The following is a 17,816-nucleotide window of genomic DNA, read 5'->3' on the forward strand; positions in this document are numbered from 1 at the left end:
CCTCGAATGCCTGGGCAGGTGTGCTGGAGGTGTCGACGGCCTGGACACCTGCAGTGGGAATGTCCTAACATGGAGGTGGGACAGGTGATCCGGGTCGTCGACCCTGCGGTGCCCTCCCCCGGTCCAGGAGAGACGTACTACGTACCGGTAAGGATACAAGGGAGTATACAACGGGCGATGGTGGATTCGGGCTGCGAGCAGTCCATGATCCACCAGAATCTGGTTCGACCCGGGGCGCTCAGAATAGGTACACGGGTGCGGATTAAATGTGTGCATGGGGATATCCACGAGTACCCTATTGTGCCGGTGGAAATTTTTTTTAAAGGAAAAAAACATAGTGTTAAGGTGGCTGTAAGTTCGCGCCTGGCGCACCCCTTAATCTTGCGAATCAATTGGTCGGGATTTAACGGGTTAATAGAGCAGTGCGCAGGGGTGCGTTCACGACCGGTATGGAAAGGGGATATCCGCGCTGTTCTCATCGGCGACGCGAGATCATCCGAAGCTGACGGGGGGGAGGGGAAAGGGGAGACGGCGGGGGCTTCTCAGGAAGTCTCCCCGGCTCCCCAATGGCGCCCCGTGGATGATTTTCCACTCGAGCAGTCTCAAGATGACACTCTGCGCGCGACCTGGGACCAAGTGATTTCAATTGATGGGCAGCGGGTTCGCCCGGGGATAGCGCAGGATTTCCCTCACTTTGCATTGATTAGGGACAGATTGTATAGAGTGAGTCGTGACTCTCAGACAGGGGAGGAAATCACCCAATTGTTGGTGCCCAAAAACCGTCGGGAAATGATTTTCCAGGCGGGACATTTTAATCCCATGGCCGGCCACATGGGGTGTGATAAGACACTTAATCGGATAATGGCCCGGTTCTATTGGCCAGGCATTCGAGCAGACGTGCGCGCCGGATTTTCAGCTAGTCAACCCCGCGGCCACCCCTAAGGCTCCTTTGCGGCCATTACCACTCATAGAGGTCCCATTCGAACGTATTGGTATGGACCTCGTCGGGCCATTTCATCCGAGCACCCAGGGATATCGCTTTGCGCTAGTCCTGGTGGATTATGCAACGCGCTATCCCGAAGCAGTGCCACTGCGCTCCATCTCTGCAAAGAGTGTAGCACAGGCACTATTTCAAATTATCTCCCGAGTTGGAATCCCGAAAGAGATTCTAACTAACCAGGGCACGTCCTTTATGTCACGCACGTTAAAGGAGCTGTACGGTTTATTGGGGATCAAGTCTATTCGGACTAGCGTTTACCACCCGCAGACAGATGGGTTGGTGGAGCGGATGAATAGAACTTTGAAATCCATGATCCGGAAGTTCGTACACGAGGACAAACCAAATTGGCATAAATGGTTGGATTCCCTGTTATTTGCAGTGCGGGAGGTTCCCCAGGCCTAAACAGGATTTTCTCCATTTGAGCTATTGTTTGGGAGGAACCTGCATGGGGTACTGGACCTAGTAAAAGAAAGCTGGGAGAAAGGTCCAAGCCCCAGTAAAAATGAAATTCAGTACGTCATGGACTTGAGAGCAAAACTCCACACATTAGGGCACTTCTCACGTGAGAATTTGCTCCAAGCTCAAGAACATCAACAGCGCCTGTATACCAGGAGGGCGCAACTTAGACAATTTTCACCGGGAGAGAAAGTACTTGTGTTACTCCCAACATCCAGCTCCAAATTACTCGCCAAGTGGCAAGGACCCTTTGTGGTCACACGACGAGTAGGTGACGTGGATTACGAGGTCAGGCGGTCTGACCGGGGTGGAGCAACACAAATATACCACCTCAACCTACTAAAAGGTTGGAGGGAAGCGGAGCCCGTCTCCATGGTAACGGCGACAGCGGAGAACGAGGAGCTGGGGCCGGAGGTTCCCCCCCCTCCCCCCGGCCCTTCCTTCTGCGCTGTAATAATCATCTGACGCCGTCACAGAAAGCGGATGTGGCCAATTTACAGCAACATTTTGCTGACGTGTTCTCCCCCCTGCCAGGCCGCACGACTCTCACCCAGCATCACATAGAGACCAGCCCGGGCGTGACGGTGAGGTCTCGGCCCTATAGGCTACCCGAACACAAGCGCAAAGTAGTTTGGGAAGAATTAAAAGCCATGCTGGAATTGGGGGTGATAGAAGAGTCCCACAGTGCATGGTGTAGCCCCATAGGTCTGGTAGGGAAGAAAGATGGGTCTGTGCGGTTCTGTGTGGACTACCGCAAGGTGAAGGAGGTGTCACGTTTGATGCCTACCCGATGCCCCGGGTCGACGAGCTCCTGGACCGTTTGGGCACTGCTCGTTTTTTTACGACACTGGATTTAACTAAGGGTTACTGGCAGATTCCCTTGTCTCCAGAGTCTAAGGAAAAAACGGCATTCTCCACTCCGGAAGGTTTGTACCAATTTGTGACCCTTCCGTTCGGCTTGTTCGGTGCGCCCGCCACTTTTCAGAGACTCATTGACCGGGTACTGCGTCCCCACGCGGCATATGCTGCCGCCTATCTGGATGATGTCATCATCCAGGGGAACAACTGGGCGGAGCATATGCAGAGGGTGGGGGCGGTACTCGAGTCTCTGAGGCGGGCGGGGCTCACCGCCAACCCGGCGAAGTGCGCAGTTGGCAGGAGGGAGGTACAGTAACTGGGGTACCACTTGGAGGAAGGTCAGGTGCGGCCTCAGATAGACAAAACCGCGGCAGTTGCGGCCTGCCCGACCCCGAAGACCAAAAAAGAGGTGAGGCAGTTTTTGGGGCTGGTGGGTTACTACCGGAGATTCGTCCCCCGGTTAGCGGACCTGACTAGCCCACTAACTGACCTCACCCGAAAAGGTGCTCCCGATCTGGTCCAGTGGACGGAGCAGTGCCAGCAGGCATTCGAGAAGGTGAGGAAAGCACTTTGCGAGGAGCCGGTACTGCACATGCCGGATTTTTCCCTCCCATTTTGTTTACAGGCAGACGCGTCGGGCAGAGGACTGGGAGCTGTTTTATCCCAGCAGAAGGAGGGTATCGACCAACCCATCCTATACATCAGCAGAAAGCTGTCGGAACGAGAAAGCCGGTACAGCACGGTGGAGAGAGAGTGCCTTGCTATCCGGTGGGCGGTCGGTGCCCTCCGGTACTACCTGCTGGGACGCCCGTTAAGCCTCAGCTCAGACCACAAGCCCCTCCAGTGGCTCCACCGCATGGAAGATGCCAACGCGCGGATCACCCGTTGGTATCTCGCTTTACAACCCTACCATTTCAGAGTGATCCATAGGCCGGGGGCACAGATGGCTGTGGCGGACTTTCTCTCTCGGGGGGAGTAAGCGCGGCCGGACGACGTCCCGGCCTAAGTCTGGCGGTGGAGGTATGTGGAGGAGGATTGTGATTAGCGCACTGTTGGAGTGTAAGTCAGCGACCCCGTCTGGGAGACTGGAGACAGTGCACCCTCAGACGGGGGCGTGGCATGTGCTGGCTGAGAGACACAGCTGTCAGATGATTAGTTGGCGCAGGTGGTACGTGTTAGACTAATCATCTGCTGTCCTTAACAGTGAGCGGCCGGGTGCAGGAGAGGAGTTCAGACTGGAGAGACGGAGAAGTGAGAACTGTACAAAAGTAAAACCTAGCGACTGAAAAGTGGCTATTGATCTGCATGCAAAGTGTGCCATTAAAACTTCTGTTAACCCAAGCAACTGGCTTCCAGCGGTCCTGTGTGAGTATAAAGCTTACAGATGTAACTCAAGCAGATATTTATTTTGTTTTAATTTAAAACTGAAATTAATCAGAGTATTATATTTGTTGAATTATTAGATAATTAAGTCTAAAAAATACTCAATAACATGCAATACATGTATATGTGTTTGGCACAATGAAAAGATTACATTTGGTAAATGATAAAAGGCTTTATTGACTCATTATTTCAGGGCTTTTGCCAAATGTTGAGTTTGACACCTGTGTCCTAGATTGTTTGCAAAATGACACTCTTCAATCAAAACATACAAACCCCGTTTCCATATGAGTTGGGAAATTGTGTTAGAGGTAAATATAAATGGAATACAAGGATTTGCAAATCCTTTTCAACACATATTCAAATGAATGCACTACAAAGACAACATATTTGATGTATAAACTCAAAATCTTTTTTTTTTTGCAAATAATAATTAACTTAGGATTTCATGGCTGCAACACGTGCCAAAGTAGTAGGGAAAAGGCATGTTCACCACTGTGTTACATTGGCTTTTCTTTTAACAACACTCAATAAACGTTTGGGAACTGCGGAAACTAATTGTTGAAGTTTTGACAGTGGAATTCTTTCCCATTCTTGTTTTATGTAGAGCTTCAGTCGTTCAACAGTCCAAGGTCTCCGCTGTCGTATTTTACGCTTCATAATGCGCCACACATTTTTAATGGGAGACAGGTCTAGACTGCAGGCGGGCCAGGAAAGTACCCGCACTCTTTTTTTACGAAGCCACGCTGTTGTAACACATGCTGAATGTGGCTTGGCATTGTCTTGCTGAAATAAGCAGGGACGTCCATGAAAAAGACGGCGCTTAGATGGCAGCATATGTTGTTCCAAAACCTGTATGTACCTTTCAGCATTAATGGTGCCTTCACAGATGTGTAAGTTACCTATGCCTTGGGCACTAATGCACCCCCATACCATCACAGACGCTGGCTTTTCAACTTTGCGTCAATAACAGTCTGGATGGTTCGCTTCCCCTTTGGTCCGGATGACACGATGTCGAATATTTCAAAAAACAATTTGAAATGTGTACTTGTCAGACCACAAAACACTTTTCCACTTTGCATCAGTCCATTTTAGATTATCTTGGGCCCATAGAAGCCGGCAGCATTTCTGGATGTTGTTGATAAATGGCTTTCGCTTTGCATAGTAGAGCTTTAACTTGCACTTACAGCTGTAGCGACGAACTGTACTCAGTTACAGTGGTTTTCTGAAGTGTTCCTGAGCCCATGTGGTGATATCCTTTAGAGATTGATGTCGGTTTTTGATACAGTGCCGTCAGAGGGATTGAAGGTCAATGTCATTCAATGTTGGTTTCTGGCCATGTGGAGTGTGGAGTGATTTCTCCAGATTGTCTGAACCTTTTGATGATATTATGGACCGTAGATGTTGAAATCCCTAAAATTCTTGCAATTGCACTTTGAGAAACGTTCTTAAACTGTTTGACTATTTGCTTATGCAGTTGTGAACAAAGGGGTGTACCTCGCCCCATCCGTTTTTGTGAAACACTGAGCATTTTTTGGGAAGATGTTTTTATACTCTGTGGGAGAGTGGCCGTGCGCAACCCATTTATCATTTATTTATTTATTTATACCCGATAATGGCACCCACCTGTTCCCAATTAGCCTGCACACCTGTGGGATGTTCCAAATAAGTGTTTGATGAGCATTCCTCAACCTTATCAGTATTCATTACCTCCTTTCCCAACTTGTTTGTCACGTGTTTCTGGCATCAAATTCTAAAGTTCATGATTATTTGCACAAAAAAAAATAAAAATGTTTGAACATCAACTATGTTGTCTTTGTAGCATATTCAAATGAATATGGGTTGAAAATGATTTGCAAATGATTGTATTCCGTCCGTTTTAACATTTAACACAATTTACCAACTCACATGGAAACGGGGTTTGTATACACACATTTATAAGAATGATGTTTTGTTTTCATGTAAAATATAAATGGTAAATGGGTTATACTTGTATAGCGCTTTTCTATCTTCAAGGTACTCAAAGCGCTTTGACACTATTTCCACATTCACCTTTTCACAAACTGATGGCAGGAGCTGCCATGCAAGTCCCTAACCCCGACCCATCAGGAGCAAGGGTGAAGTGTGTCTTGCTCAAGGACACAACAGACATGACTAGGTCGGTAGACGCTCCCAACTGCGCCACGCCGTCATCTCACTAACCCAGTCTTCAAATGATCAGGCACTGTTGCAGTCAATCAGTCAGACAGTGATTGCTACAAAATACATTTGTGAAAAAACCTATTTCAGGAAATAGCTGGCCAAACCCACACATTCTTTATACAGAGGCAAAGAAAGTACATATATACAACAAACAATCACAACACTGATTGCAGACTGATGCAGGCTGAATAATATTATTTTCTTACTATACTTAGTTACAGTAACATATGAATAAACAATGAAAGTCAGAATAAAATAGTAGTTTTTCTCACCACTGTAAAGTGTAGACAAAGTACCTATACTTACTGTGAACAGAAACTGAAGGAAAAACAACAACAACAACAACAGTGTAACCAAACATTATCTCACTGTCTGACTGGAACAGGCCATAAAATTGTATCCACATCACAGGCTTTGTCTCAATGGCAAGGCCACGTTGGAAGAATCGCCTTGTGTGACTGACGAATCCATCCCTGCACAGAAGCTGCTTCGATGAGATCACAGGCCTTCTCTGTGGCCTGAATGAAGGCCGAATGCCTTCCCCCGACATGCAGAAAAAAAACATATCTATTAGGTTTAGGAAGGGGGAGCATGGTGGAAGATAGGAGGCATGCTTGCCAACACTCCCGATTTTACCGGGAGACTCCCGAATTTCAGTCCCACTCCCGAAAATCTCCTGAGGCAACCATTCTCCTGAATTTCTCCCGATTACCACCTGGACATTAATATTGGGGGCTTGCCTTAAAGGCACTGCCTTAAGGGTCCTCTGCAACCTGTTGTCACGTCCGCTTTTCCTTCATACCTGCTGTGAACCTGTTTTTATGTTTTATTTATTTATTTATTTTTTATCATGTTCTGTTTGTGTTGTGTTGTTTGCTCGGTCCTCGTAATATCTTTTAACCTGACCATTGTACAGGACTTTGGCTACCCCTGTGGTAAATGTTAAATGTGCTTTATAAATAAAGTTGATTTGATTTGATTTGATTCACAGAAACAGCGTGCCAGCCCAGTCACGTAATATATGCGACTTCTACACATGTGAGAATGAAAGGCATACTTGATCAACAGCCATACAGGTCACACTGAGTTGGCCGTATAAACAACTTTAACACTGTTACAAATATGCGCCACACTGTGAACCCACACCAAACAAGAATGACAACCACATTTTGGGAGAACATCCGCACCGTAACGCAACATAAACACAACAGAAAATACCCGGAACCCCTTGCAGCACTTACTCTTCCGGGACGCTACAATATACACCCCCTCTCCGCCACCAAACCCCCACCATACCCTCTACATCTCCCGAATTCGGAGGTCTCAAGGATGGCAAGTGTAACAGGGTCAACTATGTCTTGTAAATAACTTATTTTATAATGTTGTGTTATTGTTATAATTACACAAAATATGTAAGTTACATGTAAATACCTGAATATTTTTTTATGTTTTGTCAATGGGGAACCATTGTCTCGTTGCCCATCCTTCTGCAATAATTAGTGTGACACCTGTCTTTTTTTATGCGTTGGACACGCCTTCCCACTTCCCTTTTGTCTACGATAACGGGAGAGGTAGGCGTCCATCCGACGACAGAGAATGTATTATCTTGTTAAGCACTTAGGTTAACTTTCTTGTTCATTATTATATTTACGTAGGGGCTCGACGATGGCAAAAAGTTATTGACGACAGTTGTATTCTGTGTATTATCAGGTATGTTTTTATTTCACTGTTGTACGTAACTCCCCTTTTGTCTACGATAACGGAAGCGAGGCTCGACGATAGCAAAAAGTTATCGACGACAGTTGTATTCTGTGTATTATCAGTAAATTGCAGCTGAGCAACCCATGGTTTCGGTCGTGTTTCATAAAATCCACACAACGCAGAGGAAAAGACCACCGTTTACACAAGTATGGTATAAGGTCCCCTTCTACACTAAGCCGTTCTTCCAGGCCTTATCCAAAACCGTTGCTCAACATTGCTATGTTGCCGTCGGAGATGTGTTGTATCTGAAATAGCTGCAATCGCCCGTTTCCTTCTCTTAAGGTATTGATGTGTGATTTCCATAAGCGTCTGTACATGTAGAAGAAGGACAAAACACGGGCATGTCTGGATGATTCGCCTCCATCTTTCTAGTGGTTGCCGCCGAGTTACCGAACGGGGTGTTATGAATCTGCATTCTTTCTGACATCATTACCTGTGTGGTTTGCGGGCTTTCTGGCGTCACTTCCTCTCAGAACTCAGTTTTGTAAACGATCAATGAGTCCATGCAAAGCTAAGAGCCGGAGATTCAAAAAATACACTGTGCTCTTACCCGTGTAAAAAAATTATCCAAGGAGGGGAACCTTAAACGATGGTTTAGTGTGGCTGAAACAGGCCTTAGGCTAAATAATTATTTGTTTAAGGGGTTACCCGGCTTAGTGTAGACATAGTCTCAGACTGCAAATTCAGGGTGCTCACGGAACCACTTGTGGAACACAGCAGATCAATGGAAAGACATGATGTATTGTCCCAAACAACAATGAACCACATGTGGTTCACTTGGTTTATAGATTTATCCAAATGATAAAACACAATTTTGCAAACTGGTGTGGTTTTATCAAAATACCTAACACAACTCAGAAAATCACTCACCCAAACTGCGAAAAATACCTCCTAAAGCCCGCAAAAGTAAGCACTGCAACTAAAACTGCATATAGCGTTGTCAAAATCAAACTTTTGCACAAAGCATATTACCACATTTTTCTCAAACTAACTACACGCTGTTTGGCATACTGTAAAGCACTCTCATCTTTCGCATGATTGCATAGTACTAAAATATTTCAACTTGTAGGAAATTCTTCAGATTGTTCACATGCACAGAAATATTTGCAGGAAAAAAAACAACTTTACTCGAAAAAAAAACTATGCAAAGTATGCAAAGTATATATGTGGAAGACTGTTGCTTCCGGGTTCTCCGGACCACCAGGGATAGACATGACAGGCTTGTTTTAAGTTCAACAATGTTTATTTTTCAATAAACCTGAATGCTTTACAGCAATATGTCTCTCCTTTCCACACAGTCTTTCTGTTCCCAGCAAAGATATGTCCGTCTCTCTCTCCCGCCGCCTCCCGACTGCGGCCTTTTACAGAGCGACAGGTGATTAGAGAAACACTTTCAGCTGTGTCATCCAATCACCTGTCGCCAACCTCGAGGCCGGCCCTGCCACACCCCGCTTTCCCGCAGGCGCACATGCCACGCCCTTCACAATATATATTTACGTTGGAATAAACAAAAAAATGCTCACAAAACAAACCAAGCCAAAAAAAATCCCAGTAAACTGAAGTAGTAAAATTGCAGTAAAGATGTACGCAACATCTTGCCACTCAGCTGAGTCTGGCAATATTGGCTTATCCATACCACAGACAATATTCTCTCTCTGCAACGTCTTCCATTGTTGTCGTAAAAGAAAGAGGTACTCACCTGTGGTATTTTGATAGTGCCTATTTCCTGATTGGAGTGTTAACAATTAAGCATTCAGGTGTTTGGCTTGGTGGGACGTATATTAGCTCATGTGGTATCATTTTGAACTGCAGTGTTTTATAATTGCAAACATGTGACTTGATGTCAGATTGCTGTGTCCTATGCAAACAACGGTGTTCAGTTCCTTCAAAAAGTGCCATTCTGAATTTCAAAATGTGCGTATAGCAGAAAATGTGTTTCGACTTTTGCAGACTTGAGAGTTGGTTTTGCTGTCTCTTTGTTGCTACATGTGCCGCGTATATTATGATCCATATTAAAATGACTCACTCGATGGAGCGTTGTTCGTCTGGTCCAGCTGGCCGAGGATGTTTCCTGTTGATTTTTGGAAAACAATCCATTTATGTTAAAATTGCTGGTCTCCAAGTTCCATATTCATAGCTTCAAAATCGCTTTCACTTCCCGTCTGCTCAAACGTCTCACTCTTCCTTCGTTCATGCTGGCTTCCATAAGCAGCGATATATTTAGCTTCAGGAGTATAAGGTTGTGAATCCTCATATGTCCAAAAATAGTCGTCTTCGTTGTGTTACTATGTCTTCCATGGTGAGAGAACACAGGGAAGTAGGAACACACAGGGGAGAATCACTGCTCTAAAGGTAATCCAGTTTAATTTTTTATTGTGGCCTTGACAAGATTTAATTTAATGCTCATGCTTAAATGTGAGCATTGTATTTTTGGGACAACCACTGTGACATATTTCCATCTATTAAAATTAAGCGTGTGTGGGTGTGTGTATGTGTTCTAGTATATCTACCCTTCTTCAGACATCAACAAGGAAAATTACCTTCCATATGTCCTATCCTGCTGAACAAGATAGGATCGAAATCATGGTCCCAATACAGAAAAGCAGTGCATTTAATAGAGAATGTCTCATTGGCTCCCCTGGTGGAGAAATCGATGAAAATGAGCGTGGTCCCAAAAAGAAGGAAATTTTGTAAGGAATTGAAATGCGCCCCCTTTGGCCAAAATGTATTTAAAAAATTAAAACATGTTTATAGAGACATACTGCAATAACTTGAAGTAAATAATGAAGATTAAAAACCAAACTAAAAATCCAAATAAAAAGTAACTAAAAAAATAACCTCATTTATGTTTGCATATATATATATATATATATATATATATATATATATATATATATATATATCCCTGGTTCAAATCCCACCTAGTACCAACCTCGTCACGTCCGTTGTGTCCTGAGCAAGACACTTCACCCTTGCTCCTGATGGGTGCTGGTTGGCGCCTTGCATGGCAGCTCCCTCCATCAGTGTGTGAATGTGTGTGTGAATGGGTAAATGTGGAAGTAGTGTCAAAGTGCTCTGAGTACCTTGAAGGTAGAAAAGCGCTATACAAGTACAACCCATTTATCATTTATATATGTATATATATATATATATATATATATATATATATATATATTACCAAGTAAACGCCCTTGGGCAAATAACCGCCCATGTACTAATAGCCACCCAGGGTCTGAGCCCATTTTGTGAATTAAACGCCTCTTCCTAATAATAGCCCATGTACAGCGGTACACCACAACTGATGGACGGGAATACTTTAAGGGGGAAGAAGAACAGAAAGTTTGACTTAAAGTTCAAGCTAGTGGCTGTGAAGTATGCGGCGCAGAATTCTGGTTTGGCAGCGGCCAGGCAGTTTAACGTTGACCCGAAGCGTGTACGCCAGGGGTGTCAAACTCACTGTAGATGGAGGGCCACAAGGAGAAAAATCTATTCCCAAGTGGGCCGGACTGGTAAAAATCACGGCACGATAACTTAGAAATAAAGAAAACTTCAGATTGTTTTCTTTGTTTAAAAATAGAGCAAGCACATTTTCAAATTGTACAAATCATAATGTTAGTGAAGTTAATTATATTTATATAGCGCTTTTCTCTACTGACTCAAAGCGCTTTACATAGTGAAACCCAATATCTAAGTTACATGTATTTTAAACCAGTATGGGTGGCACTGGGAGCAGGTGGGTAAAGTGTCTTGCCCAAGGACACAACGGCAGTGACTAAGATGCCGGAAGCGGGGCTCGAACCTGGAACCGAACGTGGGGCGGTATAGCTCGGTTGGTAGAGTGGCCGTGCCAGCAACTTGAGGGTTGCAGGTTCGAATCCCGCTTACGCCATCCTAGTCACTGCCGTTGTGTCCTTGGGCAAGACACTTTACCCACGTGCTCCCAGTGCCACCCACACTGGTTTGAATGTAACTTAGATATTGGGTTTCACTATGTAAAGCGCTTTGAGTCACTAGAGAAAAGCGCTATATAAATATAATTCACTTCACTTCACTACTGACACGGCCACTCTACCAACCAAGCTACCTGTGGCGTTTAATAGTATATATACTTTTATTTGTTATTATTTATGTTTTCTGAATAAATTATGTGATAATGTTCATCTCATTGGTGTTAATTTTCAATCCATTATATAAGAAAATAATATTAAAATCAAATTACAGGGTGTTGTTTATGTAGTTTGCTCATTTTCCTCGACTGATGTACTAACATCATGTAGTTTATTTTGCACATATGTAGCATCATCTACAAAGAACTAAATAATTGCTATGGCGACATCTAGGGGACACATATAGAACGGCAGTTTCTTTAATTCAAAAGCTTCAGGGTATTTTTTATACTTAACAAACTCATCCTGCGGGCCGGGTAAAACCTGTTCGCTGGCCTGATCTGGCCCTCGGGCCGTACGTTTTACACCCCTGGTGTACATGAATGGAAACAAAAAAATGGAGTACTACTATCTCAGTCGGCAATCTATGGAAAACGGGCTCACTTATCTGGCAGAGGTAGGAAGAAAGTGAGCGACGAGCTTGATGCTAATTTGTGTCAGTGGATACATCACATTTGTGGACTGAACCACCGTGTGTCCCGCAAAATGATCCCCATTAAGGCCAAGGAGTTGTATACCACTGCGAGTGACACGAGAGACACCGGGGTGGTGTTTGGTGCAACGAGTGGCTGGCTTAATCGATTCCTGCATCGGAACAACTTTACCCTCAGGAGGAGAACAACTGTTGCACAGAAGGATGCTCCCGTCGAGAAGATTGTCAACTTCCTCGTTTTCTCTGCTAAACAGGAAGAGGCCAAGAAAATCCAGCCCAAGAATATCATCGCCATGGATGAAACAGCCGTCTGGTTTGACATGGTTGGTTTTATTACCAAACATCTTCCTCAAAACCACCGGCCACGAGAAGGCATGCGTCACGGTGGCTCTCGCAGCCAAAGCAGACGGGACAAAGTTGAAGCCTTACATTGTGTTCTTAAACTGTTTGACTATTTGCTCACACAGTTGTGGACAAAGGGGTGTACCTCGCCCCATCCTTTCTTGTGAAAGACTGAGCATATTTTGGGAAGCTGTTTTTATACCCAATCATGGAACCCACTTGTTCCCAATTAGCCTGTACACCTGTGGGATGTTCAAAATAAGTGTTTGATGAGCATTCCTCAACTTTATCAGTATTTATTGCCACCTTTCCCAACTTATTTGTCACGTGTTGCTGGCATCAAATTCTAAAGTTAATGATTATTTGCAGAAAAAAAAAATATTTATCAGTTTGAACATCAAATATGTTGTCTGTGTAGCATATTCAACTGAATATGGGTTGAAAATTATTTGCAAATCACTGTATTCCGTTTATATTTACATCTAACACAATTTCCCAACTCATGTTGAGACGGGGTTTGTATATAATTATTATAAATGTTGTAAATATTTGTGTGTGTGAGTGTGTGCATGTGTTTGTTGTGCACGTGTGTTCTTGTATTTTTACCCTTTTTGAGACATCAACAAGGAAAAGTACCTTCCATATGAGGACCGGTGAACAAGATAGGACATATATCATGGTCCCAATACGGAAAACCATTGCATCTAAGAGAGAATCTCTCATTTGCACCCCTGGTGGTGAAATCTATCAAAATTAGGGTGGTCCCAAAAAGGAAGGATTTTTCAGATTGACCGTGTGTCGGTTTTAAAAGTGCTCCCCATCTGGTCAACATATGAAATGACAAGTGTGTGTAAACATTTGAAGTGCTCCTCCTCTGGCCAACATATGTAATAACAAGTGTGTGTAAGAGATTCAAATTCACCTTTTGGAGACGGCGTGGCGAAGTTGGTAGAGTGGCTGTGCCAGCAATCTGAGGGTTACTGGTTCAATCCCCACCTTCTACCATCCTAGTCACGTCTGTTGTGTTCTTGGGCAAGACACTTCATCCTTTCTCCTGATGGGTCCTGGTGAGCGCCTTGCATGGCAGCTCCCACCGTCAGTGTGTGAATGGGCGAAGATGGAAATACTGTCAAAGCTGTCACAGTTATTTGTTGTCAAACGCCAAGATGCAGAGATGGAGGCAGGCATTGGATATGAAGACATGATTTGATATAAATAATAGAACAAGAACAAACAAAAAGCATGCACGTGGGCGGAATAACAAACTAAGAGAGCTAGCAGTGGGAGCTATAAAAACAAAAAGGAACTTTAGCATGGAAGCTAGAGGATAACAAACAGAAAAACTGGAAATAGCTAATGGCTAACATAAACAGCTTACCGCTACGACGACCAGGACAAGATGTAACACAACAGGTACTAGCTGAAATGATGCCAGACACGACAGGTATCAAAGACACAAGAGTGACATGAGGCAACGACAATACAAGTCCGAATGACAATTCAATGATCCAGCAATTGACACAACACAATGCAGGTACAAATAGGAGCGGGCTGATTGGCAAAGTTGTGTCCAGGTGCCAATCAGCCGCAGCTGAGGAGGAACACAGCACTCAGGGAACCAGACAGGAAGCTGACAAAATAAGAGCACTAGACAGGAACTAAGGACAAGAAATACTAAACACAGAGGAAACAGACAAATGCAGAGGAAAAAACTAAAACATAGACAAACTGTCAGGGGAACCCCTGACAAAAGCGCTTTGGGCTCCTTAAAAAGGGGTAGAAAAGTGCTATACAAGTACAACCCATTTACCATTAACCATTTCGGCCAAAATTAATAAAGACAATAAAATATGTATATAGAGACATACTGTAATAGCTTGAAGTAAATAATGAAGATTAAACACAAATTACAAGCATAAAATAAAAAAATTAATAAAATTTTACCTTTTTTATATTTGCATAGTATGTATATATTATTAGTGTTGTAAATACAAATCTTTATATATCTAGAAAGGGTCGTCCTGAAGAGGTAGGCATTTTTCAAGAAGGTAACAAATACATCCATGTTTGTGTGTGCGTGTGTGTGTTTGTGTGTGTGTGTGTGTGTGTGTGTGTGGTATTGAGCAGCATAAAGCGGTGGAGTGTCATGCTCAGCATCTCTGCCTGGTGTTGTCCATTGTGTTGCTGGGAACACAAGTGTAGTGATGCTCTGTGTCAGCACGCACGCTACAATGGACTGTCTGCAACTGTGGCAAAACACACACACACCATCACACGCACAAACACGGACACACACGGACACACACACACAGGAATGCTGTATGATTAAGCAGTGTGTGTCTCCCGTGCAAAAAGGTAGAACTGCAGACGTTAGCGATAGTGTGCGTGTATGAGTCCCTCTGCTTCTTGTCCTGTTGTTTTTGTACACACTGCACCCTGTGTTATTTCCTCCGTGCTGAGACACATTCAGATTTTTTTTTTAGGGAACAAACAACCAGCTATCCCTAAGCGAACCCAACAGTAGGAGTAATTCTGGTAAATGACATCACTTTAACAGGAAAAAGTTAACATCCTGCTGTCTTTCAGCCATGTTGAATTGCTTTAGCGTAATCGGCCTAACCCATTACGCCACATGCAGATAAATAAAGAGTGATATTACGAGCATATATAGCACGTATGTTGACATACGGCGCCCACATTGACCGACGTGAAGGGAGTGAGGTTTGAGGCTTGTGGTTGGCGAGAATGACGCTTGCAGCAGCTGTTACGCGGTTAGTTGACCAGGCGTGTTTTGTCAAATCGGACGTATATTTTTGTGAGCGTTTCCTTTCAAAAACAAAACTGACATCACAAAATATTTATGGAAGGCTGTAGTGTGACCTTGCCTATTTTGCAGGGCTAAAAACACAATTTCTACATGTTTCAAAGAAAATAAAGTGGCTTAATTTAATAAATATAACATGTTACAACATATTGTAACACTGTTCAAAAAGGGGGCTTCACGAAGGTCCTGAGTAGTCAGGGTTCAATCCCGGGCTCGGGATCTTTCTGTGTGGAGTTTGCATGTTCGCCCCGTGACTGCGTGGGTTCCCTCCGGGTACTCCAGCTTCCTCCCACTTCCAAAGACATGCACCTGGGGATAGGCTGATTGGCAACACTAAATTGGCCCTAATGTGTGAATGTGAGTGTGAATGTTGTCTGTTTATCTGTGTTGGCCCTGCGATGAGGTGGCGACTTGTCCAGGGTTTAGCCCACCTTCCGCCCGATTGTAGCTGAGATAGGCACCAGATCCCCCCGCGACCCCAAAAGGGAATAAACGGTGGAAAATGGATGGAGGTTCAAAAAGGACTTTTTCACCAGGATGTGTTTGGGAGACAATTTCAGGTTTTCTCATTTCCTGTAAATAAAACTAGACGGGTTAAAAAAAAATAAAAAAAAAGATGGCCACCAGGGTTGTTGCGTTCAACAAGGATTAGAACAAGGTCTCATCCGGGCCTAAATGTGATGTGGTTCTCATGCAGGTTCGACATTCCAGCGGGGATTTGGATGAAAGCGCTGCAGGATTGGGTGAGAAAAGTCAGCCTGAAGGAAGAAAGTGTGTGTGCATGGGAAACAAAACCTGTATGAAGTTTGTTTTCCACCAGCAGTCAGACAGGTAGGAGACTTGGATTACAGGGGCAAACAACCTGCTTTGTCTAAAATGTACATCACATTTTTGATCATCGTCCTTGATGGCAAATTTCAAAAAACAAAAATGTATAATATCATATTGTCCCCAAGCTTTGCCTCAATTTATTAGACTTTTAAACTAAACTAGATAGCGCCAAGTAGCAAAAAATAAGACTCAACAGTTAACATGTGTCACATACCAAAATATATGAACCTGAGGTCTGCCAAAATAGCTTAAAAAGCTAACATGCTAACAGTAAAAATGCTGCAAGTGCTAAAAATGTATGACTGTGAGTTCAAAATTGCTTAAAAAGCTATCATGCTAACATTAACATACCAACAATTAACATGTGTCAAATACCAAAGTAGATGACTGTGAGGTGTATACCTGAAAAATTATCCAAAAAGCTGGTATGTTAACAGTTAACATGCCTCAACTACCAAAATATAAGACTCTGAGGTTTATACCTGCCAAAATAGCTGAAAAAAGCTATTAGGTTAACATAAGAATGCTACCACTTACCATGCGTCAAGTACCAAAATGTATGATTGTAAAGTTTATACCTGCCAAAATAGCTAAACAGAGCTAACATGCTAACTTTAGCATGCTAACAGTAAAAATGCCACAAGTGCTAAAAATATATGACTGTGCGGCGTTTACCTGCCAAAATAGCACAAGAAGCTATCACGTTAACATTAACATACGTCAAATACCGAAATAGATGACTGTGAAGTGTATACCTGCAAAATTAGCCCAAAAAGATGGTATGCTAACAGTAAACATATGCCTCAAGTACGTAACAAAATATACGACTCCGAGGTTTATACCTGCCAAAATAGCTGAAAAAAACTAACATGCTAACAGTAAACATGCGTCAAATACCAAAGTAGATGACTGTGAGGTGTATACCTGCAAAATTTGCCAAAAAAGCTGGTATACTAACAGTTAACATGCATCAAGTATCAAAATGTAAGACTCCAAGGTTTTTACCCCCCAAAATAGCTGAGAAAAAGCTAGCAGGTTAACATAACAATGCTAACAGTTACCAAGCGTTAAGTTCCAAAATATAGGATTGTGAGGTTTATACCTGCCAAAATAGCTAAAACAAGCTAAAATGCTATAATTAGCACTCCAACAGTAAACATGCCTCAAGTGCTAAAAATATATGGACTGTGAGGTGTATACCTGCCAAAATAGCTTAAGAAGCTATCACGTTAACATTAAAATGCAAACCATTATCATGCATCAAATACCAAAATAGATGACTGTGAGGTGTATACCTGCAAAATTAGCCAAAAAAGCTGGTATGCTAACAGTAAACATGCCTCATGTACCAAAATATAAGACTCCGAGGTTTATACCTGCCAAAAATAGCTGGAAAAAAAGCAAACACGCTAACAGCAAACATGCGTCAAATACCAAAATAGATGACTGTGAAGTGTATACCTAAAAAAATTGCCAAAAAAGCTGGTATGCTAACAGTTAACATGCCTCAAGTACCCAAATATAAGATTCCGAGGTTTAAACCTGCCAAAATAGCTGAAAAAT

At 43.4% G+C, this 17,816-nt stretch overlaps 1 protein-coding gene across 8 annotated transcripts in view; it reads left to right on the forward strand.

The window, feature by feature from the left end:
• The window catches only part of unc93a (unc-93 homolog A), a 112,011-nt gene that overhangs the window by 56,665 nt on the left and 37,530 nt on the right, over positions 1-17,816 (forward strand). For 2 of the 8 annotated variants that reach the window (XM_061900881.1, XM_061900889.1), the window contains exon 2: positions 16,120-16,253. In XM_061900881.1, coding sequence (XP_061756865.1) covers positions 16,204-16,253 — 50 coding nt within the window. In that variant the 5' untranslated portion in view covers positions 16,120-16,203. Of the gene's footprint in view, positions 1-9,929; positions 10,010-16,119; positions 16,254-17,816 lie in introns of those variants that run through there. The other 6 variants (XM_061900887.1, XM_061900891.1, XM_061900888.1 and 3 more) reach the window with 4 other exon arrangements.

The sequence above is a fragment of the Nerophis ophidion genome, linkage group LG05 (genome assembly GCF_033978795.1).
Source record: "Nerophis ophidion isolate RoL-2023_Sa linkage group LG05, RoL_Noph_v1.0, whole genome shotgun sequence".
Classification (NCBI taxonomy): Eukaryota; Metazoa; Chordata; class Actinopteri; order Syngnathiformes; family Syngnathidae; genus Nerophis; species Nerophis ophidion.